The sequence below is a fragment of the Podarcis tiliguerta genome (assembly GCF_965153285.1).
Source record: "Podarcis tiliguerta genome assembly, chromosome: 11".
In the NCBI taxonomy this organism is placed as follows: Eukaryota; Metazoa; Chordata; class Lepidosauria; order Squamata; family Lacertidae; genus Podarcis; species Podarcis tiliguerta.
Window position 1 is genome coordinate 49795234 of NC_139544.1, and position 27134 is coordinate 49822367.

The 27134-nt window shown below is 42.9% G+C and overlaps 1 protein-coding gene across 5 annotated transcripts in view; it reads right to left on the reverse strand.

The window, feature by feature from the left end:
- The window catches only part of WDR7 (WD repeat domain 7), a 221697-nt gene that overhangs the window by 147343 nt on the left and 47220 nt on the right, over positions 1 to 27134 (reverse strand). For 3 of the 5 annotated variants that reach the window (XM_083402630.1, XM_083402629.1, XM_083402633.1), the window contains 4 exons: positions 26302 to 26390; positions 22013 to 22099; positions 17856 to 17974; positions 14606 to 14729 (listed from right to left, as the gene is read on the reverse strand). In XM_083402630.1, coding sequence (XP_083258756.1) covers positions 14606 to 14729; positions 17856 to 17974; positions 22013 to 22099; positions 26302 to 26390 — 419 coding nt within the window. The remainder of the gene's footprint in view (positions 1 to 14605; positions 14730 to 17855; positions 17975 to 22012; positions 22100 to 26301; positions 26391 to 27134) is intronic. The other 2 variants (XM_083402632.1, XM_083402631.1) reach the window with 1 other exon arrangement.

Sequence of the window (27134 nt, forward strand, 5' to 3'; positions counted from 1 at the left end):
CTTCATGGTGAGGGCACCTATTTTTCTAGAAAGAGAGCACTGTGTATATGAGTGTGCGAAGAAAAAACCGATCAGAACCGAACTAAAGCATAATCTAAATGCACAGATGAATTATCATAAAATTGCCAAGTATTTGAACTGGGCACACCGAATAATATCTCGCATCATCTGCTTATCGGAATTTAACATGATACTTTGCAAAGAGCACAATCCGAAGCGTGTCTACTCAGAAGGAAACCCCACTGAATTAAATGAGATTTACTCCCAGGAAACTGCGCACAGAATTACAACCTATAACGTTTGGTTTTTGTTGAGCCATGGAACCCTGCCAATAATTCATTATCAACTTTTATAAATGTATTTATTGCCTCCATTAAAAAAAAACTCTTTTGTTTCATTCTATCCAGCAACATTGGCTTTCCATCTCTCTTCTCCCTCCCCCCCCCCCAGCTGCCCTTTTAATTCAAAAAGAAAATGGAATAATCTATGGCATAATTCAATGGTTTTGGAGTTGGCTGCGCAAGGGGCGACTGCACACAATCTATGCCCATGATAAGCAGGGTGCAAGAGTTGTACAGCTGTTTTGGAAGAGAGAGAAAATGTGTTTTAGGTGGAAGAGACGGATACTGCTCACCATCAGGACTAAAGCAGTTACAAAAAGCGTATCACCCTAGCTCCCACCCAAAGCAGCTTTTAAAGAATTAAACCTTTAAAATAAAAACAGAGGAGGAAAGGAGAAGCAAAGAAAAAACATGTTCAAGTCCCAAAACATCCCACCCGGTTTTTCCTGTATGTTCTGCTTATTACCAAAACGGTAGGGAAGGATTGGGAGTGCATTTCTATGAGAGCTCATCTGGCCCTGCTGTTCATCTTTCACCTAAAGTCATAATCCTCTCGCTATGACATCACAGCAGGCTATACGAGAAGTTAAAAGGAAAGTATAAAATTATATACAATCCGAATTTCTCCTAAAGGGGATGACTGTAAGTTCTCAATAGACTAATGTGCTTAGTTAGGGGCCGGGATCCAATTATTAATTTGATTACAATTCCTTCTATGCGGATCCACTCATCTGATTCAAAAGCAATATATTTCTGTGGTTTGAAGGGGTGTCCAGATACCCACCCATTTCTCCTGTAAAGAGCTGGGGGAAATCTGCCCAAAACGTAGCAATTGTGCTATGGGGGAGATGGAGCAGGTAAAGCTGATGTTGGCACCACATAAACAAAAAGCCTGTGTGGCGAAGTGGTTAGATAGGGATGCCATATGTCTGGATATTTCCCAGACATCACCAGGATTTCAAGGGTGGAATTGACATCCGGGGGGAATTTCTGAAAGGTGGCGCTTTGTCCTGGGTTTCTGAAATATGGCAACCCTAGGTTAGGGCATTGGACTAGGATGGGTGGGGGGCAGGATTCAAATCCCCACTCAGCACAAATATGGGGAATGCCCCATATTTGACCATCCTTATTTGATCAGTCTTGATCATCCTTGCCATACAGATACAACCAGTGACTTCCCACTTTCCTTGCAAATAAGTCTTCACCAATATCATTAATGGGAGAAAGGGGAAACAGTATGAATTTAACCCTCTAGAAGTTGAAGTGGCCACAAAGTATTTCATGCTGAAGAGCCTCAATCTATCTGGCCTATCTTCTGCAATTTCCTGCATTAAAGGCTGCCGTCTACCCCTCAAAACTTCCAAGGGATATAGCCTATGCTCAGCATTTGAAATTCACTAGGTAACAGGCACATTTTGAACCTGGCTCTCAGCCACTTGAGACCAATGGTTTCTCACCCATGTCTTGGGATCCATGGATCTTGACTGTTTTCACACACCAGCAACACACCCTGCAGAATTCTCTCTGTTTACATCCATCTGCACAATCAGAATGAATTTCAGGAACCAAAAAGGTCGTATTTAAAAATACGGCTTTCGAGTGGTCTGGCCCCAAAATTGCAACTAGGCATTCCGTTTTGGCGACTGTAACCCTGGCTTAACACTGCCTATGCCGCTTGTTTTGTACCAGGAAAATACCTGAAGGGATATCAGAGACTGAAACTGCCCCCTTCCAGCTAAAATAGTATATTGCTCTTCCCCCTAGTCATGTGTATTGCGAGCTTCTAAGCTGATGAACATTCATAAGCACAAATAGTCATTTTGATACTATACTATATTATTATACTACATTGAAATGTTTCAGTGTTTCTTCAATTGTCCTTGAATCTTCCTGCCACACTTGCCATCTTCTCCTGCCACACCCTTTGAGAACCACTGCTGTATGCAGTCATCTTCTTCAAGCTGTGGGGACACAACAGTCTGAAAAGAGACCTGGACTTTTTCTGTTTCTCAGCATTTCTAGAAATCTCCAAATCAATACTAAGTTTTGTACCAATTTTAAATGCTCATTTTCCTCTGTATTTTAATTTTCTGTAGCATCAAAATGTGTTTGTGTTATTTCATCCTGACTGCCTTCCACCAGTGGTTCTTCTGTGTGTGTGTGTGTATGTGTGTACATATATATATATATGCTTTCGTAGATTTTCACGGGTACAGGAATGCAGGTTTTGGTGTCCTCGGGTGTCTTCCCGTGTAAAAGTTGGGGTGTCTAGGCGACGTTTCGACGAGGTCTCACTCGTCATCTTCAGGCTGGTGCTTTCGGCTTCTTGTTACTGGAACAGAGCAGGATCTCAGTGTTTGAGTTCCTATAAATACTGTTGAGGAGGTGTGGTGTATAGCCTCCAATGTTCTGGGCAGAGAGGAGGTTCCCAGGCTAGTGTGCCTTTTCTTCTTTTGTTCCTTAATTACTTGAGGGATATCTTGAGTGATTTCTTGAGTGATTTCCTGAATCCCACTTAGGTGGGTCATTAGGTGTGGATTAGTTGCTAAAGCCTTCGTGTCTTGAACTCTTGAACTTTGTGAAGAGTTTTTCTGAGAAGATGGCTGTACTGCACTTGGTTGTGCTCTGGCTTGGCTTCGTGTATAGGGGCGAGCTGTGGTTTTGTGGCCTGTGCCAGCCAGATCTGTGTAGGGATTGCAGGGGGGTGCAGCATCCGGAGGTGCCACCCTGGTTTGGCTACTGGATGGTGTCTGTAATTTATCTGTGGAGAGGGTCTGGGTTTGGGTCTGGTGTGGTTGATTGGTGAAATACCCTGCAAAGTCTGCCCAGCCACGTACATTGGACAAACAAACAGACGAATAAATGCACGTATCGCAGAACACAAGAATGCCGTCAAAAAAGAAGAAAAAACTTCCTCTCTTTTCCAACACATGAAAGAAACAGGACACGAAATTAATTTTGCAGATTCCAAATTGCTCTTTAACATGGAACATCACCACAAGAGAATAATCATGGAAGCCATCGAGATAGAGAAACACCCTCACAACATGAACAAGCGTGACGACACATCCCGCTTGCCAGACATCTGGAAATTAGCCCTCCCCACAAAATCTGACACCAGATCCAGAAGCACACAGAACGCCATCACCAATCAACCACACCAGACCCAAACCCAGACCCTCTCCACAGATAAATTACAGACACCATCCAGTAGCCAAACCAGGGTGGCACCTCCGGATGCTGCACCCCCCTGCAATCCCTACACAGATCTGGCTGGCACAGGCCACAAAACCACAGCTCGCCCCTATACACGAAGCCAAGCCAGAGCACAACCAAGTGCAGTACAGCCATCTTCTCAGAAAAACTCTTCACAAAGTTCAAGAGTTCAAGACACGAAGGCTTTAGCAACTAATCCACACCTAATGACCCACCTAAGTGGGATTCAGGAAATCACTCAAGAAATCACTCAAGATATCCCTCAAGTAATTAAGGAACAAAAGAAGAAAAGGCACACTAGCCTGGGAACCTCCTCTCTGCCCAGAACATTGGAGGCTATACACCACACCTCCTCAACAGTATTTATAGGAACTCAAACACTGAGATCCTGCTCTGTTCCAGTAACAAGAAGCCGAAAGCACCAGCCTGAAGATGACGAGTGAGACCTCGTCGAAACGTCGCCTAGACACCCCAACTTTTACACGGGAAGACACCCGAGGACACCAAAACCTGCATATATATATATATATATATATATATGCGCGTCTCCTCCAAATCCTATATTGTCTTCATACAGACATATCAAAGTTGACTTCCAACACTCATAGATGGAAAAAAAACTAAATCTGGATCTCACTGCTCTGTCAATGCATGTATATATTTACGCCAGCGATGCCAATTATGATAGTTTGTTGGAAGAGAACCCATGAACTGCCACATGTTCTTTGCAGTCTTAAGACATATGGATTTGTAAAGGAACTAAAAGATGACAAACTGCTCTTAAACTGCAGAAGAAACACAGTGATTACTGTATATGAAAATGTAATGCTTCTAAAAGCAAAATATAGTTACATCAGTACATTACACTGATTAAATCTCAGTGTTTGTTTTATATATTCATAGCCAACAAATGGATTTTAAAAGGTACAAGTGTTGAACTAATTGAGGAAGCAATCACTTCATACAGCCAGGGCTTTTAGAGAATTAAGTTGTAAACATAAACTATGAAAAATATGAGTAAGAGAGGTTACTAGACCACAGAATTGCTACAATAAATGTTAAATGAGTAAGGTATTTGGCAGGTGAAAAATTGCAGGGAAAGGCAGGCAGGCGTACAAAAAACATAGCTGGATTTTACATTCCTTTATGAAAATCCTTAACAGCTCATCCAATATTTAAGATTTGTGTGCATCAGTAGATTTGCTGGAGAAACAAATTCAGATATTAGCTTAAAGTTTCTATAGTATATTGAATGCTTTCAGTTAACAGTGCAACCCTGTAAGAGTCTACTCAGAAGTAAGCCTCGGTTCCCGTTATTCCCAGGTAAATTGGGTGCAGGATTGTAGTCTGAAGTATATAAAATGGCTAAGGTGCTAGATCAGTGGGATATGCACAGACTCCTTAAGGGTTGAGCTTTACAGCCTAATCCAAGACAACTGTTTCAGATGCAGCCCGTCATCTGTAATGCAACTCTATGCATATTCGCCTGGAAATGAGTCGCACTGCGTACAACTGGATTAGGATTGCAGCCCTAACACTGCAGTTATTGAGTAATGATAATTACTACAAGGTTTGTAATCAACAGTATCACAGTATATAAATAAATACACAGTATTGTGTATTTATTTACAGTGGTGCCTCGCAAGACGAAAAGAATCCGTTCCGTGAGTCTCTTCGTCTAGCGGTTTTTTTGTCTTGCAAAGCAAGCACATTAGCGGATTAGCGGATTGGCGCTATTAGCGGTTTAGCGGCTATTAGCGGCTATTAAAGGCTTAAGGGATTAGTGGATTAGCTGCTAAAAGGCTATTAGCAGTTTAGTGCCTTAGAAAAGGGGGGTAGGGAGTGGAAAAAAACCCCCAGGAATCGCAAGACATTTTCGTCTTGTGAAGCAAGCCCATAGAGAAATTCGTCCTGCAAAGCACCTCCAAAACGGAAAACCCTTTCGTCTAGCGGGTTTTCCGTCTTGCGAGGCATTCGTCTTGCGGGGCACCACTGTATATACTGCTCGACATCAACATAAGCTTCCAAGAGCTTCCAAGTACAAAATATACAGTGTATCATGAATAATGGGTAATTCATCCCAAGTGCCTAGATTTATAGCCAGCACCATTATCTCTAATAGTTAAGGGACTTGTAGTTTAGTAATGATACTAAATTTTGACAATGAATTAAAAAAAAACGAAATGACAACGGCTCTTGCTTTGAACTCTGACCCTCCAGAGCTGCATCCGAAACTTCTCCAATTCAGGATCTAGACCCAGAAAGCAAGGAAGAAGAAACTTCCTCCATCAGAAAACATGGCTTAACTTGTTCCGGGGGGGGGGGGGGGAACTCCCCTTACAAAAACAGGACACAGTAATGAAAGTCAGAGCGGTAATCAACTACCATTGCACCAGGTCATCATTCCTACCCTTCTTCACCTGCTTTAATCAGCAACAGACCAAGAGAGGAACCCTACTAATCTGGGAATGATTCTGTGCGAAACCTTAAATTATTCTTTTAGTGGCATCCATCCTGCATACCAAATAAGGCAAAAGAGTCGTTGGCAAAGGCAAGAATACAAAAAAGGGTGAGATCAGGATCCAGGAAAACCTGTGCAGAAGTACATGAAAAGCACTTGCACCCAAATTGCTTCTCCACCAGCACCCGAGGGAGTGCAGAAGAGGAGAAACTATTCCCTTTCAGCAGGACCTTTTCCATCTCATTCGATGCTGCCCTACAAGGCTCCTCGGTATGCGCAGGTATGTAACACCACGGAGGGAACTCTGCGTCACAGCCTTATAACATCATCAAATTCTGACACACATATACACAAATTAAGCAAACTTGTGCAAATTTGCCCAAACTGCGTAACTTGGCTTTTTTAAAGTATCTAATTATTAATCAGTTGAAATCAGAGGTGAGAAAACATTACGTTACCCTAGAATCAATCATCTTGATGACCATCCACCAAGTTTTCTTTCATTTCCTACTTTAATTTACTGTTCAACCCACCGAATTCTTACAGCTGCATAAAGCATTTGTCCACTTTCAAAAGCCAGAGCACTAGGTCATAGGGAGGCGACAGGTCCACTTAGCATATTCATTTGTATATATATATAAAGGTAAAGGTACCCCTGCCTGTACGGGCCAGTCTTGACAGACTCTAGGGTTGTGCGCCCATCTCACTCAAAGAGGCCAAGGGCCAGCGCTGTCCGAAGACACTTCCGGGTCACGTGGCCAGCGTGACATCGCTGCTCTGGCGAGCCAGAGCCGCACACGGAAACGCCATTTACCTTCCCACTAGTAAGCGGTCCCTATTTATCTACTTGCACCCAGGGGTGCTTTCGAACTGCTAGGTTGGTAGGCGCTGGGACCGAACAGCGGGAGCGCACCCCGCCGCGGGGATTCGAACCGCCGACCTTTCGATTGGCAAGCCCTAGGCACTGAGGCTTTAACCCACAGCGCCACCCGCGTCCCTCTATATATATAAAACCGCTTCTTAAAAGAAGGAGAAATGGTGGACATAGGAACTGCACGATCCATTATAGCACATGTGCAAGGGAATCATAAGGACCAGGTAAGTAATTTGGGATCCATCCATAACATCAGAGGAGTAAATGGTTGGTGGTAGCACCATTTTACCTGCTTATGCTGGTGCAGCAGCTGTGACCCTACACGCACAGGAAGAGAATGTCCTGGTAACCCTTTGTTTGGCAGTGCCTTCTACAGGGTATACTATCTCTGAAAAGTTAGAATACGATTGCGTAATTGGTGTCTGAGATCGCAAGTTACAATACTTGGCCACCTTTCCAGGTTGTTTCCAGGATCAATCCAAAGTGCTACCTTGGATCTTTAAAGCTCTACACAGCCAGAGACTGGGGTACCTGGAAGATGGCATCTTCCGACAAGCACAGAGCTGGACCTTCCATCCTTGTTGGAGGCAAGTCCTTGTTGGCCCCGAGGGTTGCCATAGTTCAAAAAGTGAAAAGCCAGGCACAAAAGTTGTTGAGTTTCCTGCTCCCCCCCCCCCCAAAAAAAAAAGTTGCTGAGCTTTCTTTGCAAGAAGAAAAAGATGAGGGAGTTGTTGTTCTGGAGCTATGAGTGAAGAGTGTCCTTCCATCAGTGATATCCAAGTTATGGAATACTGTGTCCTAGGAAGGCCCACCCGGCAGCTACTCTGATGGCTTCCTGCACATCAGGTGAAGCCCCGTTTACTTCCCCAGGGTCTTTTAAATCTTGCTGTAGCTTTGTAAGTTTGCTCTGAGCTATGCTGTTCTCATAATCTGTTCTTGCAATATGACCTTGTCTTGATTTTAATTTGGACTTGTTTTAATACCATAATAATAATAATAATAATAAATTTTATTTATATCCCGCCCTCCCCAGCCGAAGCCGGGCTCAGGGCGGCTAACAACAGTTAAATAATCAAACAATCAAATAATCAAACATTCTAAAAACATTCCATTATAAAATTAATTAAAGTCAAATTAATGGCAACCGTTGAGCAAAATTCTGTGCAGGTTGCCAGAGGAGGGAGTCAGGCTGGGACCTGACCAAAGGCCTGGTGGAACAACTCTGTCTTGCAGGCTCTGCGGAAAGATGTCAGGTCCCGCAGGGCCCTAGTCTCTTGTGACAGAGCGTTCCACCAGATTGGAGCCGCAGCCGAGAAAGCCCTGGCTCTAGTTGAGGCCAGCCTAACCTCTCTGAGGCCTGGGACCTTCAGGATGTTTTTATTTGACGAGCGTAGGTTTCTCTGTGGGGCATACCAGGAGAGGCGGTCCCGTAGGTACGAGGGTCCTAGGCCGTATAGGGCTTTAAAGGTTAAAACCAGCACCTTAAACCTGATCCTGTACTCCACCGGGAGCCAGTGCAGCTGGTATAGCACCGGATGAATGTGATCTCGCAGTGAAGACCCTGTAAGGAGTCTCGCTGCGGCATTCTGCACCCTCTGGAGTTTCTGGGTCAGTCTCAAGGGCAGCCCCACGTAGAGCGAGTTACAATAATCCAGTCTGGAGGTGACCGTCGCATGGATCACAGTGGCTAGGTCAGGGCGAGAGAGGTAAGGAGCCAACTGCTTAGCTTGGCGGAGATGAAAAAATGCCGCCTTTGTTATAGCTGCAATCTGCGCCTCCATGGAGAGGGAGGTGTCGAAGATTACACCCAAACTCTTAACGGACGGTGCTGGCACTAATTGCACCCCCGCTAGAGATGGGAGTTGCCCCCTCAATCCCATATCGTCCCGTCCCAGCCAGAGGACCTCTGTCTTCGAAGGATTTAACTTCAACCGGCTCCCACGTAACCATCCAGCCACAGCTTCCAAGCATCTGGTCAGTGTGTCTGGGGCCGAGTCAGGGTGGCCATCCATCAACAGATAGAGTTGGGTGTCATCAGCATACTGATGGCAGCCCAGCCCAAAACTCCGGACAAGCTGGGCGAGGGGGCGCATAAAGATGTTAAAAAGCATCGGGGAGAGTATCGCACCCTGGGGCACTCCACACACCAAGGAGTGGCGGGATGACAATTCCCCCCCAAGCGCCACCCTCTGTCCCCGACCGGAGAGAAACGAGCGCAGCCATTGAAGGACTGTGCCCTGGATCCCCACGTCGGCAAGGCGGTGGTCCAGGAGTTCGTGATCGACCATGTCGAAGGCTGCTGACAGGTCTAGAAGAATCAGCAGCCCCGACCCGCCTTGATCCAGCTGCCTGCGGAGATCATCTGTTAGGGCGACCAGAGCCGTCTCGGTCCCATGACCAGCGCGGAAGCCGGACTGGAATGGATCCAGAGCCGATGTTTCATCCAGAAACCTACCAAGCTGTTCAGCAACCGCTCTCTCAATCACCTTACCCAGGAATGGAAGATTCGAAACCGGGCGGTAATTGGATAGATCTAAGGGATCTAATGATGTTTTCTTTAAGAGCGGGCGCACCACTGCCTCCTTCAGTTCCCCTGGGAATGTCCCGGTGCCAAGGGACAAATTGATGATATCCCCCAGGGGGGCCCGCACCTCGTCTGGACACGCTCTAATCAGCCAGGACGGGCACGGGTCGAGAGGACAAGTAGTGGGCTTTCCAGCTCGGAGGAGTCTGTCCACATCGGCTGGGGATATCCGGTCAAAGTGGTCCAATACTGGACCCGAGGACAGTCGAGGGGCCTCCAGTTCCTTTATTGTATCCAAATTGGCAGGGAGGTCATGGCGGAGCAACAGGACCTTCTCCGCAAAGAAGCTCGCAAATGCCTCACAGCTATGTGTCAAATTATTATTTAAATTTGGCTGTCCTTCAAGGGATGTTAAAGACCGAATTATACTAAATAATTGCGCCGGGCGAGAGCTAGCGGATGCAATGGAGGCCGAGAAGTAGGACTTCTTAGCGGCCTTCACTGCCATCTCATAGGTTTTCATAAAAACCCTATAAGATGTTCTTGAAGCTCCGTCACGGGCACCCCGCCATACTCGCTCTAGCCGTCTGAGGTCCCGCTTCATTTTCCGGAGCTCCTCGGTAAACCAGGGAGCCCGGTTTCTGCGGGGTCGCAGAGGGCGCTTAGGTGCGATCTCATCGATGGCTGCCAGGAGCTGGGTATTCCAGCCCTCAACAAGCTCAGTCAATGAGTCGCCAGGGGGAGCAAGGTCCCGCAAGGCTTGGCGGAATTTATCAGGGTCCATCAGCCTCTGCGGGCGAGCCCAAATCGGCTCGCCACCTAAGCGGGGTGGGGGTGGGACATCAATCCTGGCTTTCAGAGCGTAGTGATCAGACCATGGCACCTTCATCGAAGGAAACATGATCACATCTATACCGGCCCCAAAGATCAAATCCAGCGTGTGGCCTGCTTGATGTGTTCTACCATGTTCTATTTAATCAATGCTTATTTTATTATAATTGTTTTTAACCTGTTTTTTATTTTAAAAAGAATGTGTGAGCTGACATGATAAATGTGTGCATATCCAGTTTTTAGTTGGTTGACTAGTTTCGTTCTGTTCAATTTTGCAATTCTGTTTGTCTATGATTTACATTGCATTGTGGATTTTAAATTTTGATGCAGACTCCCCCGAAATCCACCTTTGGATGGTGGTGCAGTTTATAAATTCTTAAAATAAATAATGTACCATAAATCAATGCCTAACACATGCTATATACATGGGCATAGTCTGCACCAAACCAAACTTGGACAGATATATATTTTAAAAGCTTCCTAGACACTTGCTTTATTGCAGAAATGTGTTCCCGTATTCTTGCACTGTGTTTTGTAAAGCTCTTTATTTCCATTAGCATTAAAAAAAAAAAACCTCAGTTCTTCAGCAAATCAGAAAGAGACTAATGGCACAAATCAATACCATACTCTTCAGTACAACTAATATTAGGGCATTTTCTACAACAGCCCTCACTAACACTGCTGGCAATAAGGTGCTATCCACCTATTTTTTATTTGTAAGTGCAACAGAAAAAAAGAACAATAAACAAAAACATGAACTCCCCCCCCCCAAAAAAAAATTAATGAACTTTCTTATGAGGCAAGCTTTGCCATGCAATGGCTTGGGTTTATTTCTTTATTTCTTTATTTTATTTTCTCAAAACACCATATTCTAGAATTCAGCCTTGAATAACACAGATTTGGCAAATATCCTACTGAATTTTAATTGCAAACCAATTAAACCAGGCATGACCAAACTTGGCCCTCCAGCTGTTTTGGGATTACAATTCCCATCATCCCTGACCACTGGTCCTGTTAGCTAGGGATGATGGGAGTTGTAGTCCCAAAACAGCTGAAGAGTCAAGTTTGGCCATGCCTGAAAGCCAGTTATACCTTTTTAACTTGCACTTAAATTATCTAAAAAAAAAAAAAGTAATGAGGAAAAAACATTTACATCTGGAAAAAGTTGTAAACACTGACAGTGAGGAACTTTTAGGCTCAACAGAGATGTCATGACTGTCACGTCCCTGTCCTAAAACACAATGACAAGCGGCTCTTGCTTGAGCATAAGGAAGAGAACTGGATTTGGGCTAATAATGGTGCAGCTCAGCATCAAGGAGTGGGCTGAAAAGTAATGACTCCAAGGTACACAAGAAGGACAAGAGATGTAGGACTGAAGTGGAGCAATGAAGATGTCCCAAAAGCTTCTGTACCTTGCTGCCCAAGCTTTTAAGGACAAGGCAGGGTGAGATCACTCGCAAGACACTCTTCACCTTCCAGTAGGGCTGCATGTTCAAACATGCTCTCCACCTGGGCAGAGGTGTCTAATTCTATCTACAGACATGGCACCTGCATCTTGACAACAGGACTGTGCCCTGCCCTGACTCCACCCCCTCTTCCTGCTCAATCCCTCTCACTGGCTGGCTGAAGTCCCTCCCCCTGCCTTGCTGGAGGAGCAATGGAGAGAGCTGGCAGATCTCCTCCAGAGTCACAGGGAGATTGACCCCTGGGTGCCAATCTTCAAGCCCCTGCTCTGCTTTTTCTCCTTCCTCCTCCTCTTCCATCCGGGGCTGCCAAACCATGCCAGATCCTGACAGAACCGAGGGACCAATGGCAAATCAGGGAGCCATCAACAAATCACGTTTAAGGAAGCTTAACTCAGTAAATTGCCCCGTGTCATTTGAGACATCATCAGACAAACAGAAATAATGGTTTGCTTGAAATGGTTTTTTCAAATCATACCTTGTGCTACCTATGGTTTGGTGTAATAATATCCCTCTACTTCCAGAGGGTGGGATGCAGGTGGCACTATGGTCTAAACCACTGAGCCTAGGGCTTGCCGATCAGGTTGGCAGTTCGAATCCCCATGATGGGGTGAGCTCCCGTTGCTCTGTCCCAGCTCCTGCCAACCTAGCAGTTTGAAAGTATGTCAAAAGGTGCAAGTAGATAAATAGGTACTGCTCCGGCGGGAAGGTAAACAGCGTTTCTGTGCGCTGCTCGGGTATCGCCAGAAGCGCCTTGGTCATGCTGGCCACATGACCTGGAAAAACTATCTGCAGACAAACGTCGGCTCCCTCGGCAAGTAAAGTGAGATGAGCGCTGCAACCCCAGAGTTGTTCGTGACTGGACTTAACTGTCAGTGGTCCTTTACCTTTTTTTTTTTTTTTTTTTTTACTTCCAGAGGCAGCTGTACGATGGCATAGTACATAGTTATTCCAAGATGGGCAAAAGTCCTTTTGCAAATATTGGCTGTGTTTGTTTTGGGTTGGGTTGTTTTTCTATTAAAGAAGCAAACATAATGCATAGGATCTAGAAGGATGGAATAGAAATTGATATACAAAAAAGATGCCACTAATAGAGATTATGCAGGGGTTATTGAGTTTTTCATTCATGAAATATAATGCTACCTTTTTGGTTTCTTGGGCTCTCTCCTACTGCTGTATTTGATCACCTGTTTTCGTGGCTCATGACAGGGCCTGCAGCGCACCTTAGGTATTGGCAGCTAATGTGGTGCCTTCCAGTTGTTGCTGGACTACAACTCCCATCATTCATGCTGCCTGGGGCCAATGAGAATTGTAACCCAACAACACCTGTGGAGAAAGCACCTTTAAAAATGTGTTTAGTAGAACAGTGTTTGATTTAGATGCAATTTATGTGTATGAGATTAATGGGTTAAAGTTGTAATAGGAAGCATCCTTCCTTGGTGGTTGAGAGCTGGCTGTTGTTTAGTGACATAGGCTTGGTCTGGGAAAACTGGGTTATTTTAAATACTGAGGTAGAGGATTGCAAAATTACACTTTTTATTAGTTTGTGGGTAGAAACTCTTGGTCACTCACAGAAAAAAATGTTCTTGTGGGGGGAGAGAATTCTGTATCACATGTATTTGATTGGTTGAAGGACGGGCTAGCTTGGACATAAATAGGCATATTTTACTATTTTGGGGACGCGGGTGGCGCTGTGGGTTAAAACCTCAGCGCCTAGGGCTTGCCGATCGAAAGGTCGGCGGTTCGAATCCCCGCGGCGGGATGCGCTCCCGCTGTTCGGTCCCAGCGCCTGTCAACCTAGCAGTTCGAAAGCACTCTTGGGTGCAAGTAGATAAATAGGGACCGCTTACTAGCGGGAAGGTAAACGGCGTTTCCGTGTGCGGCTCTGGCTCGCCAGAGCAGCGATGTCACGCTGGCCATGTGACCCGGAAGTGTCTTCGGACAGCGCTGGCCCCCGGCCTCTTGAGTGAGATGGGCGCACAACCCTAGAGTCTGTCAAGACTGGCCCGTACGGGCAGGGGTACCTTTACCTTTACCTTACTATTTTGGGGGGAAACCACGGAAAAGAAGATGAAGAAGACAAAGAAGGGGACCAGCTGAAAAGGAGAATCATTCCTATCTCATAACCTAAATACCATAGTTTATTGCCACATTCAAACACCACCGAAGTATTGTCCATGTACCTTGCATGCAATTATTTAATACAAATAATGCTGGGGTTAAACTTAAGGCCAAAAGACTGAGTGTTATTTTTTTACTGACATTTGTTCTTGGAAACAGCACAGAGTATATCCATGTAAATCTAGATTATATATCCCATTTAGATTTAACAAGATCATTATATATCTTTCCAAAAAAATCAATTGGCATTTAACACACAAAACACTCTCAACAAAAGGAAATTCAATTCCATTGGGCAAAACGTTTCTCGTTGTCATAAAAATGTCTGCTATATTAGAAATAAACAAATTCCTGCTCACCAATAAAATGAACTAAATGATCTAGCTTGGGTTGAAACTGCTGCACCGAAGTACAGACTTCATTATATTTGGATGAAATTTGACTGGTGCGATACAACCGGTCTGATATGGCAACCAATACAGCCCGATTCGAGGTAGATCAGGATGGTATATAAACAATATAAATTTGAAATATTGAATTAATTCAAGGACAAATGTCTTGTCGTATTCGTACAGTTGTCACTGAAGGACTTTTTTACTTTGCCCCAGACTTTCAACATCTCTATATCCAATGCTGACATCTGAGAAAGAGATCTATGTCAAGACCTGAAATCTAGCTTCCCCTATGAAATATACTGGTTTCCATTGTTCCTTGAAATGTCTTCTCTTAAATCCACATTTTTAAGCACATTTGGATTAGAAAGAAAATACTCACGTGAGATAACACTGTCCATGTACTGTGGCAAATACGGAGCCCACATGTCAATTGTCTCCTTCCTCCCTGTCTGCTCAATTCTTCTCAATTCTGCTAACAGCAAGGCCTGGGCAGCTTCTCGCACCTACAAACCCAAAGGAAGACACATGTTTGCAAAAAGACTCCATAATGTTCATGTAAAGGTACAGGTAAAGGGACACCTGACCATTAGGTCCAGTCGTGGCCGAATCTAGGGTTGCGGTGCTCATCTTGCTTTATTGGCTGAGGGAGCCGGTATACAACTTCCGGGTCATGTGGCCAGCATGACTAAGCCGCTTCTGGCGAACCAGAGCAGCGCACAAAAACGCCATTTACCTTCCCGCTGGAGCAGTACCTATTTATCTACTTGCACTGACATGCTTTCGAACTGCTAGGTTGGCAGGAGAAGGGACCGAGCTATGGGAGCTCACCCCATCGCAGGGATTCAAACTGCTGACCTTCTGATCAGCAAGCCCTAGGCTCTGTGGTTTAACCCACAGCACCACCCGCACAGACGTTAAGGAACCTTTTCTAGCACCCTCTGCCACACGAGGAATCACAGAGTGATTTTCAAAACACTGCAAAACAACTTATTGTATGAGAAAACAACCACAAAACTATTAAAATTATTCCACAATTATAAAAGCATCATAGATATGGTATATCACATCCTAAGTCCTTCTGTATTTCGGACTTTCAATCAACTGGGTGGGAAAACAGCTGTTTTAACCTAGCACCGGAATTTTGTTAAGAGCTGCTGTGCTTTGTCTCCCAGGGGAGAAAATTCAACAGTCAGGGTGCTATCACAGTGAAGACTTGATCCCATGTCACCTCTTGCCATGCAACAGCTGATGGTGGCAGGTCAAGAAGTTTCCCCTAACCCAAGCTGGCCAACCTCAAAGTCCAAGTCAGATGATATGGGGGAGAGGGAACACTCCTACGGGTGAAAAAAGAAAAAAAGAAGAATGCTGGTACGCAAAATGAATTGGTTGCAGATACTGCTTATGAATGACATCTTACCAAAACAAAGATAGTTGGCATGATAGATAACATTAAAAAACCTCTTTCTGCAGTTCACTCACAATGTCCCCAAATGCTTCCATCATCCATTTAGGCACAACAGAATTTATAAAGGGACTATCTTTCCCAGACAGTTCAGTGATCAACAATGCCATGTTCATGTATAGGAACAATACTGTACAACTTCCTCATACCCTGCTAGGGCACATGTGGATGGAAGAGCCATATGGGCAAAGCCAACAAAATAGATTACAACAGTGGTGCCTAACCTGTGGCCTTCCAGATGTTGTTGTGTTCCAATGACCATCAGTCCCAGTCAGCCAGAATGGTTACTAGTCAGGGATAGAGTGAACTGTAGTTCAGTAACTTCCGGAGAACCACAGGTTTCGCACACCTCATTTACTGGTTCATCAAGAAAAGCCACCAATGGAAAATACCTCCCTCACCACTATGCCACAGTATGAGCTGGGTCCTAGCTGTGGTGTAAAAAAAATCTCAGAAGTAACAGAGAACCTGGCACTGGTGGAATGATAGACCTGATTCGTACAATTCACAATGCTGCCTTAATACACTGCAAGAACACAGCATTGCTTAGGATTCCTCTTCAGGACCCTGCGATCTGAGGCACTTCATTGTGTGCCTCCTCTGCAGGAGGTTCAGAAGGTGGCAACAAGGAAACAGGGCCTTTTCTGCAGTGGCTCCCCACTTGCGGAATGCTGTCTCTAGGAAGGCTCTCCTACCAGGCTTTTAGCTAATTAAACAACCTATGGCTTTTTAAACTGTGGGGGTATTGTTTTTGTTTGTTATTATGGTGTGTGTTATTGTGTTTCTATACTGTAAAGCACCCTGTGATCTTTGGATGAAGTTCAGTATATAAATTATTACCATTATTATTATTATTATTAATCTACCTCAGTATACAAGAGAAATAACGCTTAATATTCTTGAGAATAAAAGCTGAAATTCTTACATGTTTTACTAGACATTCACCAGCAACACTAAAGAGTGTGTGTTCACACACAACTCCTCTTCCCTAAGTCTTTGGGATGAGGCAGGCTAGAAACTGAAATAAAAGATTAGCTTAGCACAGAGTAAGGTTTCATCTACCATGTGTGCATGAACTCCACCACTGCTGCACAATCCTGGCAGCAGATTTTCAATTAAGCTTAGGAGCCAGCTCAAAACACTACTGTAAATGTCACAGGTCTGCTCCTCATATATTTCTTTTAAAGCTGCACAATCAACTTTTTCTTCTTCTTTTTTTCTTTTGGCCACAACAGCATAGATGTGATGTCAAGGCCAGATAGTCATTTATCAAAAATAGTAGACGCCAACCCCATTTGCCGACGAGCGGAGTTACGTTCGAACAACTCAGCAAGCTCTCTCTAGAAACTGACTTGCGAAACCTCTCAGCTGAACGCCCTTCTCCTTACTGGAACAAAAGACTGCTCCGAAAATTTGAAGAGAGTTGAATATTCATCGCAAATTTCAAAAGATGTCTTTGCATTTTCTACCTGCCGTCATCACCCACACCAAAAAGCAAATGATGGACCTCAGCATTGCTGAGGGGAAACTAATATTAATTGGAAGAGGCACCTCTCAGCATTTCATTTCAAATAACTACACATAGTGGAGGGAAAGAGTTTCCTGGACCGTGACTTACAAGGGTTCTTGTTCTCTAAGCATCCTCTTCCCTCCTGCTCTTTTTGAAAATATGTATAGCACTGAAGAGGATTAAAAATGAATTTGCAGCAGTTATTGAACTGCTGGTGCGTGAGGAGTAAACAAACTGTGTGCAGCTCCGTCGAAACATGTTGAAATGGTCTGTGGCTTATGGAAATGGAGGATTTTGGTATTCATAAGTGGTCCCACATGCTGTAATGGAACAACGATGACATCCAGTGGCCGGCAAGATTCATCATGTACTTTGGATTAACCGCGTTCTCCGAGGCCTAGCTTCCCATTTAACTACAATATACTGTTGTTATGAGGGGATGTTAACTCTCCATTTTACAAAACTGACCTGCAAATTGAATTGCATATACCTAGATATATAAATCCAACCTTTAAACCAGAATTATGGTACGCTTTTCTTGGAACAATATATCCGACATAAAAATAATATCCCCATGTTGGCCAACAGATTCATTTCATTCGTACCCACCCACCCCCACCCCTCACCCCCACTGCCGCCTTCAATAAAAAACAGTACCTCCAAGCATCGATCTTGCCATCTACGAGCTAACATTTCAAGGAGAGGTGGTCTAAATTTATCCAGGCCCAACAGGTCAGGAAGCATAACACAATGCATAGCGGCAAGTTGACTCCATCCTGTTGAAGACACAGGCAAAGCATTATGAAAACAGCCATCATCAAATGCCACTAGATTTATTAGCATCCACAGCTACATTTGTCAATCTGAAGTTATCATGACCTGCTTGCCCACAATGACCCCTTTTTAAAATATATTGCATCTTAAGCAACAGGAATGCAGTTGTACTGAATAGCTTAACTTAAAACTAATACATTATCAGTATATTCACACGCTAACCTCTCTTCCTGATCACTGAGGCAGCTAACATTATTTGAAGCTCCTATCATCTGCATTTTAATTATTCACTGCTTTATTTGTTGTCTCTGCCATTTGTTCCCTACACTTCATAACTTCAGATTTCAGAAAGCACAGCTTCCGGGTATATAAGCTCATCCTAGTTCAAAGTTACATTGGGGCATTAACAGTGCAATCCTACACAACCCCTCTCAGAAATAAGTCTACTGGGTTCAGAGGGGCTTACTCCCACCTTATCCTTCTATAACTATGCATTTGTAATTGCTCTAACCCAGGTATGACCTAACTTGGCACTCCAGCTGTTTTGGGACTACAACTCCCATCATCCCTAGCTAACAGGGCCAGTGTTAAGGGATGATGGGTATTGTAGTCCCAAAACAGCTGGCGGGCCAAGTTTGGCCATGCCTGCGAGTCTAACCTAAGGACCCTCCTTTACTGAGATTAAAAAGAAAGCTAGGGCAATTGACAAAATAGATATGTGAAGAGCCATCAGGAGGATAGCATTTCTTCCCTTCTTCCTCCTAATCTCCCCATGAGGGTCATGATCCAACATCACATCAAAGCTTAAGCTTGTTTGCTGGTCTGTTGGAAGACTGGGTCTAAAGATGCCCTTCTAACATCCTGAAAGTGTCTTTCATTCATAGAAAGGTAATTTTACACTTCATTCTCTAGCAATCGGTGAGAAAAATTAATTTCACTAATGTTCCCCTGCTAGCACACCCTGTTGCACAAGAGGAAGCATGAAAACATCAGTGAAATGCACATATGTCAGTGCTGCAGAAATTCTTGGGCAATTATTTTCCTTCTACTCAAAGTTCTTTGGACCGAACACATCGAATCCAATTACTGACTAATTTGAACAGTGTGTGTATACATGTATGCATGTGCGAGAGACAGACAGACAGATGGACAAGAGATAACATGTTTAAACCAACCAGTGCAGGACGTTTAATCAGACTGGGTATGAGACTCATGCTTTCACAAGCATCCTCTTCCACATAAAATATAAAACCGATGGATTTATTTTTCATGCTAGAGATTTATCACAACGTGATAAGGACAGTGCATGAGAACAGCAGCCACAATCCTGCCCTGAGGCCACAGGTGCCCTGGCGCCCTCTAGCAGAATCAGTTGGCAGGATGTGACATATCCTATGAGGTAGGAGGAAAGGGCGAGTGTGCTACCATGCACAACAGGGGGGGGGGGAGGAAGCAGAGGGAAGGGATGGGAATACGTTAGCAGCTATGAAAGACTAACATGGATGCTCTAAACCAACTCCTGTTTTGGCTTTAGGGAAAGCTGCACCTGAGCCGGTGTTTTATGGTCCTTCTCCAAGGGCTACATCAGGCATAGGCAAACTCGGCCCTCCAGATGTTGTTGGCCTACAACTCCCATGATCCCTAGCTAACAGGACCAGTGGTCAGGGATGATGGGAATTGTAGTCCCAAAACATCTGGAGGGTTGAGTTTTCCTATGCCTGGGCTACATGGAGGAACAGCAGCAGAAAATCATTAAGGTGCAGTACTGCTGGTTCAGGTGTGTAGTAGATTGCCTTCCATGCACAATCGCAACAAGGCTGAAATACATTTCAAATTCCCAAGCACCAGAATTAGTTTTCTCTTGGGGCACATCTTTCTCTCTTTTTTAGGATTGCATCCATTAATAATAATAATAATAATAATAATAATAATAATAATAAGGAGAAAGAAAGAAACAAGACTGTTAGGTATCAGCACCAGTTTTTTGAGAATCTTGATGAACATGCTCTCCAAGGATTTTTTTTCTCTTAAATCCCTGCTAAAAACCAAACTTAAACATAAGCAAGATAGGTGTAGAATTGAAGCCAATACATAAAGCCAGACATGGACAATCAGCCATCAAATACACAGAGGAACGAACACTAGCTTTAAAAAGCCATAAAACACACAAAACTCTTTCAAAGTTCTAAACAGCACAACAATACCAAAAAAGCATGGGTTCAAATGCTGGTTTTGATGCTCACCAATACAGACATTAAAATAAACAGAAAGCAATGGGTTTCACAGTGAAATCGCCACTGTCCAAGTGCAGAAGTGTAGGTGTTTTACACATACTGTTAACTATAGGAAATAATTTCTCACAGGTTTTAATTTTTTTAAAAAAAAAAATCAAAGTACACCTAGGTTAGCATCACCATCTAGCAGGCTCCAATAGCTAGAGCTGAAGCAAAACTATTTAGTTTTTGTTGTGTCGAAAAATGCACACCTTTTCATTTATGTAAAGCACTTTGAGGGTGCTGGGGGTTTTTTGAAACAAGCAAGTGGTGTAGAACTTTTATTAAATAAATACATTTTCACCGCCTTGCAATAATATTTGCTTAGTAAGTTGAATTGCCCTTATTTGATGTTATTCCCAATTACCCTCGCTGATGTCATCACATAGCTAAGTCTGATTGACTATAGTATCATGATGTCATCCCAGTCACTATAGGATCATCCATGTGACTACTCTAATAAGAACTACTCTAATAAGGAAAAACAGCCCCCCACCCCCACCCAAAGGTGCATATGCTTGTGATTTAGATTTTATTTTCAGGAAAGTTTCTTTCTTTTCTTTCTTTCTTTTTTTCGTATTCGGGAGAAATTTCAAACCTGGAAAAATCACAACTTTTACCCTCCAAACTTAGAAAAGGGGGAATTTTCGACACAACTTTAATACACCACGTCTAATCACTGCAGAAGTAATCTGTTGCTGGTTTCTAATGAATTCTTCCAGTCACCACTTAGAGGAAGGCTTGTATCTACTTAGAGCTGAATGAAGCAATTCTCTCTTAGCAGGACAACTAAGCCATCGGACACATAGATGTTACCTGCTGAATAGAGTCTCTATTTCTTGTGTAAAGGAAAAACTGGATACATTTAGTAGCACAATGAATGAGAACAATGTATACAAATAATTGAAAACTGGTCCATAATTCATAAACGGTAGAACTTACGAAAACGCCTACAAGCAGAAGAATCTACAAATCATTTAAACTGGCACATCTCCTTTTAGAAATCAGCTTAGTTCCACTGAACTTAACAACTAGGCAGATTTAATTGCTCATTTTTTTGCTCTTTGCTTTTTTATTTCTTTTATTTCTTCATTTTTTTGCTGTTTGTAGGGTACTTTCATTTCTTTTTTTAAACAACAACAACATGATCTTTTCTAGGTGATCTTTTGAGAGAAAGAAATTACCTGCACATTACAAGACTGTGTTGAAAACAAGTATTTACAAGATCTCAGATTTACAGATAAAAGAATGGTAACAAAACCCTTACATATTGTCACTGAAAAACACCCTCTATTTATAAGCAAACAAATTTTTATCAATAGGAAAGTTATCCACAAGGTAACCAACTTTCTCTAAGCCCCCCAAAATATCCCTTCAGTTGCAATTCAATTGCTTAAATCCTCATTCTGAAGCCACCAGAAAATTAAAAATATGTAATTGTTCTCTCCTTGTCCCTTCCCCCACAAGGTGAAAAAGGGTTGACAAATTGAATTTAAAGATCTTAATTCGTTAAATATAAATTTCTTTTTTCCAGTCAGATAAGCTAGCTGCTTAAGTGATGTACAACCATCACTTAAAGGCAGAGAAAAATGAATTCAAACTAATCATTAGTTGCAAATAAAGGTTGCTAAATGAAGCTTGTTTTCAAATTGAGAAAGTGGATGAATGTGCAGATTAGAAGAGGCATGTAACAACGAGAGAGCAAGTTAGTTTAAAGAAAAAGAAAAAAGAAAAAGGCCAAGTAGATAGAAACGGAGGTGAGAATACCTTCATTTACTAAGAAACAGGTATGTAAAGGAGCAGGGTCAGAGCCAGAGAGATCAGCTTCAGTGCTAGCAGAAACAGCAGGAGCAACTTGAGCAGGAAAGAAGAAATAAAGAGGAAAATGAAGACAGACGTTTCAGAAAACGGTTCATATTACTAAAGAATGGGGAAAGGGGGAGAACCATAACTCTCTGGGACCATATTAGCAATTACTATACAAGAACCCTTCAAGAAGTGTTCTAGTGAGAGAGAAACAAGTCAATTATAGAACACAGGGTGAGACTTGGGTTACTTGGACTATACAACAAGAATTGTTCAATCAAGAAACTTGCATCAATCCCATTTTAAACAGCAGAGTGAGCATGTTAGGTAGGGAAATCCTGGTCACAGTTACACGTACTAACAGAAAGTCCACATTATGACAAGCAATATTGCGGCTTAAAATCACAAGTAATCATAAACCCAAAGAACCAGGATATAAATTATCATCCACATCACAACTGCACGAATAAAGCTTTACAGTTAAGGCAAGTCTAATTTTGGATGTTTTGACCTTTGCAGATTGTTTTAAGGCCCGGCCGAATAAAACACCTTGAAAACTAATCTCTTTAGTACCCACACTAAGATTGATTTAGTGCATACTGTCAACTACTTTCAGGGAGGAAGCCACTTTAAAAAGTTAATTGCTCAGAATAGTTTTTGCCAAATTAAAATTTCTGCCGTTTTACGATGGCCGTTTTGTGAATTGTGGCGGGGTTCTTATTTTTTTTAATGTGAAGGCAGTCCAAAGGCAGCCATAAACTTTATAGTTTCCCTAATGCTCCATGAATCAAATTATCATATGAAAGGACAGGCAGACCTTATGGCACACACCATTCTACAACCAGAGGTCAATGTTAAGATTTAGAGGTCACTAGCTGACACTTCCTTCTCACAGAGAATTACCATATGTCATGCACAAGCATCTTCAAATTAATCCCTCTCCTTTATTCCATTGCAGAACAACAATGAGCTCAGGCTCCAGAACAGATTAAGCATTGTTTCCTGAATTGTATGTTTGGTTTTCATGCAGTGAACTTCTTTTGTCACTCTAAGACATCTGCATCAAAATTACTTCTTCTATGATTTCCACGCGAATGCATCACGATGGCACGCGCAATGCTGTAAACCAGCTAGCGTGTATTACGTGTGAATTAAAAAATAATAACAACAGACAACCAGGATTGGTAAAGATCTTGAACTGATAAATGCGCAAGCTTTCCAAAAATACACCCAGACTCCAATTGTCAGAGTTTACTGTTCGATATTTAAGCTTCACTCCTTTGTGATGAGGGTGGGAGAAAGAGAACAGTCTCTCTGGCTGTCATTGTTTATATCAATCAGTGTAACTGAAAGTAACAACAGCTGGCTTGGTAGGCCAGCAGAACTGGGCGTTCGAGCAATCTGATAAAATACGCTGCATGAATTGATTGTGCTCAGCCACTGTCCATTGCATGTTAGCTGCGCTGCAATTAAGAAAGTTAAACTCACAGAAAGGCACAACATGTCACAGGCACCAAGTCAAGCGATAGAGGGTTGATGAGAAAACCCTACAACATGATAACTAGGAGAAAGGTGGAACAAAAATCTAACGATTACATGAATAAAAATCTTCTGGCTGTTACTGTTTATGATAAACTTTCCCCCATTTATTATCAGGGCAGAAGTAAGCAAATAACTGTAGATCTGATAGCATGAACTATAAATATGACAACAGCATTCTGAACCACATTAACAGATGACCAATGAGGATGGTAATACCTGAAGGATAGTCTCCACCCCCATCGTTCAGCCCAGAGACTGAGGCCCAGCTCTGAGGGCCTTCTGGCGGTTCCCTCACTGTGAGAAGTAAGGTTACAGGGAACCAGGCAGAGGGGCTTCTCAGTAGTGGCACCCGCCCTCTGGAACGCCCTCCCATCAATTGTCAAGGAAATAAACAACTATCTGACTTTTAGAAGACATCTGAAGGCAGCCCTGTTTAGGGAAGTTTTTATGTTTGACGTTTTATTCCGTTTTTAATGTTTTATTCCATTTTTAATGTTCTGTTGAAAGCTGCCCAGAGTGGCTGGGAAAACCCAGCCAGATGGGCAGGGTAGAAATAATTTATTATTATTTCTTTATTTCTTTATTATTTTGAAAGGCCTCCCACTGCACCATGGTTTAGATTGTGAACATTAAAAACAACAACATAAATGGCATGCAACCTCACATTAGTGGACTTCTGCTTGCCTAACTTAACTCTTCTTCCCTGTTCCCTGTGCCATCCCCAAATCCGCTCTGGAGGGGCTGAGGGGAAGAGCAGGGGAAGGGGAAGTTTCACCATACCAGAAGAAGCCCTTTTTGCTGACTAGCAGCTACCAATGCATGTCAGCCATAATGATTTACATACTTTACTGCACAGAAAAGTCAAACTTCATCATAGCATCACATACAGTGAGATACTGAAATATTTGCTTTCACATCCGTTCATTGCCCATTAAAAGCAAGACTGAAAGCTTTCATTCACTTGATTGCTCAGCTATTAAATGTGACTTTAAAGGAGGCAAAAGTTTTTTTCAGTTAATGAAATTTTATCTCTCCACTAAATTTCAAAAAAGGAAAAGAAACACTGAGGGGGAATTCATTGACACTTCTTTGGGTTACTCTACAGACTTCCAGGGGGATTTGTATTCAATTTCTAACTTTCTTCTCTCGCAAATCATTCACAACCAAGCTAACTTCCGGGGGGGGGGGGGTGTATCTAATAATTGTATGCATGCATGCATGTATGTATGATGTATGTATGTATGTATGCATGTATGCATGTATTTCCTACTCTGGGCGGTTTCCAACACATATAAAATAATCAAACATTAAAATCCTCCTGATACGGGGCTGCCTTCAGATGCTTTTTAAAACTTGTATAGTCATTTACCTCCTTGACATCCAATGGGGACATCTACACTGGAGTTTAACATAAGGCAATGTGCTTGATTTATCATGTTTTAAATATAGTGGCCATGAGAAGAGGATCAGATGCTAGGCAGCAGATCCCTCTGTCTTAGGTACAGCACTATTAAGACATATAGGAAGCATAGGGTGCTTTTCTTAACGGATTAACTACCTTCAAGAAATCAACACATTTTAATAAGTGTAATGATCTACTCATCAGGGAAGAAACATTTTCTAGAGGAAGTTCTAGAAATTACACACAGTTGCAGCCCCAGTTCTGCCGTGATGCCCTTTGATTAAGCCAAAGTCGCAAAAGGCTTCACTGCAAGAGTGATATAGAAGACTGTGGGATCTGGTTGGGAAAACAAATTTATACTGCACTGTTAACAAGACTATGTGCGGAACAAAGAGAGAGTAACAAAGGTGTTACAGAAAGGTGATACCCTTTTTTGCCCAGATGTCAATGAACACACGTTTCCTTTTAAGAAAATAAGGAGAATGTGGAATCAGACATAAAGATTTCTGCTTGCATAACAGAACTTTGTTCCCCTCTCCTTTCCTATGTGTCCCCTAAATATGTCTTAGGGGGTTCCCCCAACCCTTTGGAGCAGGTTTATGGAGGTGAGGCACACATGAGCAGAAGAGAGGTAGGGGGAAGTCCCACTGTACAAGCAGACATCCTTGCACTGATGGGATGTGGTAGCTGAATACTGCCCCCAAGAGCCCAGATATTATTTGAGCCATTCCCTTTTGTGGGCTACCTTGAGTCGCACACAGGTTAATCTATCCACCTCTGAATACCAGAGGTATACAGGATCAGTAATGCCAAGCATTAAAGAGAGGGGGGTCAAACAGAGTGGATCTAAAGATTCCCTCCCTCAGAGCAGCCGCTGGGATTAACCTGAGTTGTAATTATGCTGATCCGTCAGTTTAGGAACAGACTGAAAAACTGGACTGCAAGGCTCATGGCAACTGCAGGTTTCACCAGGTTTCCTGGTGATGAACTGCCAGGAGATGAATCCAGGGTGAGTTCAAAGAATGGTGGATCAGATACATATGACCACCACCTTAACCTCCAGCAAGGTGCTTGGCTGTCAGCACGGGGTACCTGAAAAATGTTGCTGCTATGAACTCAAAAGATCATATGCACACAGGAACCTTCGGTTTCATAAAACACCTGCAATTATCAGACCATCCTTTGCAATTATCAGACATTTCAGCTTAATTTAATCACTCAGAAAAAAAGAGAGAAAAGAACGTATCATTAAGACAATTCCACAGTCTGAGTGATATCTCCATTATCTCAAGGGCCTAGAGGTTACCTTGTTTAATCAGCCCCTGAGCTGTCGGACTGGCAACTGGAGCAGGAGTCTTCACTCTAGCAAGCTCAGGAGTCCCTGGTCTAGGTGGTCTACAAATAAAAAAAAAATCAAGAATTGGGTATGTAAAATCAGAAAATATTGCACACCATTTGGGCTTGGTGCCACAGAAGAATAGCTTAAGAATGGGTTGAATCTTCTGTTAAACATGCACAGATCTTGGGACCCTTTTTACCCAAATCATAATCATTGTTTTTCTCAGCCTCTCTTCTATCAATACGCCAGATATCCTCCATCCATTTTATTTTCTGGAAATTATAGTTCCCTTCTTTCCTTCCAATGGCTGGTTTAGTATCTTCTGTGGATATGGTGGTCAAGGAAGCTGGAGAGGCTTACCTCAATTCTCATATAAACTTCTTCTTAGCTTCTATTTTATCCATGAAGTTTTATTTTTAAAACCAGACAGGTAAAAATAGTTGTCAAGTGCTGTAACCTGTACTGAGTCTAGACAGCGGCAACAACAAATCAAACATCATTTTATGAACCACCTCCTTAACAACGTAACTTTCGCCTATTTGAAATGTAATAAAACATTTTAATCATTTGACGGAAACCTCATCAAAATGGTGTCCAGGTACAAATACCTAGAACTTCACTACTTTCGGCCAAGTTGGAATAACAATACAGGGTATAAGAAAGAATAGGAAAAACAATCTGGCTCTGGGTTTATCTAGGCCAAGGTTTCCCAGACTTGGGTTTCCAGCTGCTTTTGGACTACAACTCCCATCATCCCTAGCTAGCAGGACCAGTGGTCAGAGATGATGGGAAATGCAGAT